General features: G+C 34.6%; 1 protein-coding gene across 1 annotated transcript; it reads right to left on the bottom strand.

Annotated features, from left to right (window-relative positions):
• Positions 1 to 442: 442 nt before the first annotated feature.
• LOC103734246 (olfactory receptor 4C15-like) lies at positions 443 to 1,378 on the bottom strand. The gene has a single exon (XM_008833130.1). It carries the CDS (start codon positions 1,376 to 1,378, stop codon positions 443 to 445), a length of 936 nt encoding a protein of 311 aa, XP_008831352.1.
• Positions 1,379 to 4,142: the final 2,764 nt, after the last annotated feature.

Genomic DNA, 4,142 nt, shown 5'->3' with positions numbered 1-4,142 from the left:
CTGTGACCGAACTTTGATACTACTGGGTTATTTAAATTTATTTTTTAATATTCTTTGCATTATTTCCATTCTCTAAGTTGTCCAGTAACTCATCCCATGTCCCCCTACTCCTTTCCAATTTCTTGTCTTTTCATTATTGTTAAATATACATGTATACATTTGTAAGTATACATAATTATATAATGTACTGGTTCCATTTAGTTGTACTCCTCTGGACCTCCTTAGGGCTGCCCGCTTGGGATTAGATAACCTCTCAGAGAGCTGCCTGTCCAGAGCTCTCTTGGGATCTGCCTGTCTCGACTTGACCAGCACTGTGTGTACATTATGCTGAGATGTTTGGTTTCTGACATGGGTATTGTGAATTTGAACTCAGGGCCCCAAGTTTGCACAGCAAGTGTTCTTACCCATAAATTCATGTCTCCAGCACTGTAAGTGTGATATTTTAAAAAGCACAAGAAACCATTCTCAATCTCTTCCACATTTTCTGAACAGCATTCTTCATTTCCTTATTCCTGAAAGTGTAGATCATGGGATTGAGCAGTGGGGTCAGGACGGTGGCAAATAAAAATATGTTTTTCTCAGAGGAGAGCGCAGATGTAGGTCTTGCATATATTAATATGCATGACACAAAGAACAAAACCACAACAGTAACGTGGGATCCGCAGGTGGAGAGAGCTTTACGTCGACCCTCAGGACTGTGTGCTCTGAGAGAGAACAAGATGACACCATAGGAGACAAGCAGCAAGGAGAAGATGATGATGCAGATAGACCCACTGTTGGCAAACACCAAAAAGACAAAAATGTGTGTGTCAGTGCAGGCAAGCTTCAGCAATGGGAACAAGTCACATATGAAATGATCGATGACATTGGGTCCACAGAAGGGCAGTTGCAGAGTAAATAAAATTTGTATGATGGAGTGCAAGAAACCGGCTGCCCAGGCTACCCCCACCAGAATGCCACAGACCCTCCTGTTCATGATGGAAATGTAATGCAAGGGCTTGCAAATGGCCACATAGCGGTCATAGGCCATAACTGTGAGGACAATCATTTCCACTGCAGCAAAGAAGTGGACAAAAAAGACCTGTGTCATGCAACCCTGAAAAGAGATAACCTTGAACTCAGAAAGCAAATCTGAAATCATTTTTGGTGTGATGGCAGAAGAAACACATGCATCCAGGAAGGACAAGAATGTCAAGAAGAAGTACATGGGACAGCAAAACAGTGCACGGCTGAAGATGATGGTCACCACAATCAGCATGTTTCCTCCGACAGTAGTAATGTAAACAAACAAAAACATAACAACTGATATTTTCTGAACTTTTGGGTCCTGTGAAAGCCCCAGGAGGATGAACTCAGTGACAAAGCTCTGGTTTTGCATGATCCACAAGACAAAGTTGACAGTAAGGTGTGCTCATATTAATCTGTAATTATGAGAGAAATTTTCTTCATGAAATTTGTAATATTATCTTCAAGGTGGCACATCTTAAGCCAAGTAATAGTGGTTAGTTTTATTAACATTGAGAACAAAATATTAGAAGTGCTTTTGAAGGATACCGCTGAATACTATGTAGAATTAAGGTGTAGAATTACTGAATACATACTTTTAAACAGCCACGTTTTACATACTGGGGCAAGAAAGCGTCAACTTGTCTTGGAGAAGACAAATTGTTTTTCTTTGACATGTCGACTTTGCTATTTTCTAGGAGACCTTTTAAAATGATAGATAATTTGAAACCATATCCTATTTATGAACCAAAAATCAAAACTGATTTATCATGCCTACCATATTCATGGAATGAAGCCTGGCTGATTAGATGCCAGTCAAACCAAAGCATTGATTTTTCTTCCTTCTTCGTAGAAAAGGCACAATGTACTTTAGATAGATTTGTAAATCCTTACTACATTTTAAATTTTGTTTAAAAGTAGGAAAAGAACAGGAACTTCAAATGAACTAACTTATACTTCATAAACAGAGAGCTCTGTGGAAATGTATCTAGCACTATACATGAATCATATTTTTAAAGTGCCATAATTACACTTTTAATTCATCATTTTTAACTTCTTCAAAATTATGCTAATGGAATATTAAGTGAAAAAGTTCAAGAAAAGGTCAACTGCTCAGGATCAAACTCCTAGTCAACAGTATATCGCACCAGAGGTTAATGTTGTTATTTGTGCAAAGTTACAGTTAAAGACATTAAGTTTTTGTTTAAAAAAGATATTTAGCCAGACATGTCAACAGACTCAGACTCAATTCTGCCTCAATAACCCAAGATCTCCTCATAAAATTAGCAGAGTAAAGAATAACATCGTTTTCTCTGTAAGAAAATAAGAGTAGGGTTGGCTATTTTACAGACATTCTCTTTATTAAAAAAATCTTATGTTCTTCATGTATAAATGAGGCATTGTGATAAAGAGTGATTCTTACAAAATATATAATCATTGTTTTCCAACAAAATGCATGCTATTAATATACATTAGATGATAAAAGCAATGTTTCATGAGTGATTCTCTGAAGCTATACATCTTAGACCTCTGGCGCTGTGAATTAGCACTATTTTCTAGTTATTTATTCTCATTTTATAATTTCCATTTTCATTTCAAGTATGCTTGTGTTATTCTTTAGTGATTTCCTGTATTATAAGTTTTATTCTTTCATTTAAATACTGAAGCATATAAAACAATCTCTAAGTACAGCTTAAAAATCCAGTATCTATTGCATTGAACATCTTTAAAAAACATGGTCATTGCCAGGCATGGTGGCACATGCCTTTAATCCCTGAACTTGGGAGGAAGAGGCAGGCAGATCTCTGTGAGTTCAAGGCCAGCCTGGTCTACATAGTGGGTTCCAAGACAGATGGGGCTACAGGGAGACCCTGTCTCAAAAAAAACAAAAAAAAAAGATCATCAAAAACTTTTCTTGACACATACTTCATTTTAATATTTATTTAGAGTTAAGGTTTATATCTCATTTGTCCATTTGTTTTCAAAGAAAAGGATTTTTATGTAGGTAAGAAAGTATTTGTTAGAAGTTAGATTTGAACATAGACAGGGTATTCTAGTAGTGACAGTTACTTGAATGTCTATTAATCCAGGTGTGATTCATACTTACTGTCACAAGTAGACTGAGTCTTTTCTGTAGATCACCATTGCATAGCAATATTTGTTCTGACTTTTACATTAAATTATTTGAATATATGCAGTCCTAAATTTTAAAATCTACACATGTATTATTTTGATGCATTAAGATTAATCATATTGCTGATTTAAATTTCATTTATGCACATACTTAAAAGAAATGTCCAGGAAAAGGAAAGTAATTGTTAAAAAATGAATATAATTTTTAAATTTTTTAAATGAATAACTTAGATTTTTAATATGGGTCTCCCTTGGGGTTATTTAAACTTTTTGTTTGTTTTCCTCCCTCAAAGACAAATAGTGCTAACTGTATTTTCTATCTTCCCACATCACCTTCTGTAAAGCAGACAATGCTTGAATGGGAGCGACCAAGCCAATAAGGCAAAACTTTCATAGAAGTTATATAATCTTGAAATTTAAAAAGTTTCCAGATTACTCTTATATTTAAGTAAGCTGTTACAGTCTTTACTCTGTGTATTTTGTTTCCCATGTTGATGAATTGTTCAGCACAGTTTCAAAGGCATGGTAAATATTCATTATTTTTGTAGTCTATTAAAAAAGTGTTAGATAATGTCTAGTGGAATTCAAGAATCAAGCTGTGGAATAGCTCATTCATGCAGTTTTGACATGTCTAAGAAAAGGATTTTGAATATTTATTGTGGGAGGTTGTTAGGAACTTTAATGCAATAGGGCATTAATTTTTATGCAGCCTGTGAGCATTTACATATCTTTGATATACTAAAATTTGGTAATTATGTGCACAAAGTTAATAAACTTCTTGGTGAAAAAGAAAAACAGAGTAAGTGATGTAGAATCTGAAGGCAGTGTGTCAATAACTTATATATGAAAGCTGTAGATAACCACATAGCTGAAGAGAAAAAAATTGTTGAATATGACATAAAATCTTGAACTTATTTTCCAATTATTGGTTACAATGTGAACTCATTTGATTAAATATAATGCTACAAGATACATAGTTTGAAACTTATGTGAATTTACTTTGA

Source organism: Nannospalax galili, unplaced genomic scaffold (assembly GCF_000622305.1).
Source record: "Nannospalax galili isolate Female #2095 unplaced genomic scaffold, S.galili_v1.0 scaffold2736, whole genome shotgun sequence".
Taxonomy (NCBI): domain Eukaryota; kingdom Metazoa; phylum Chordata; class Mammalia; order Rodentia; family Spalacidae; genus Nannospalax; species Nannospalax galili.
The sequence above is the reverse complement of the archived record's forward strand: the minus strand, read 5'-3'. Positions and strand labels throughout refer to the sequence as shown.

Excerpts from the sequence above, each read along its gene's own strand:
- LOC103734246 (XM_008833130.1), bottom strand. The coding sequence starts at position 1,378 with ATGCAAAACCAGAGCTTTGTCACTGAGTTCATCCTCCTGGGGCTTTCA.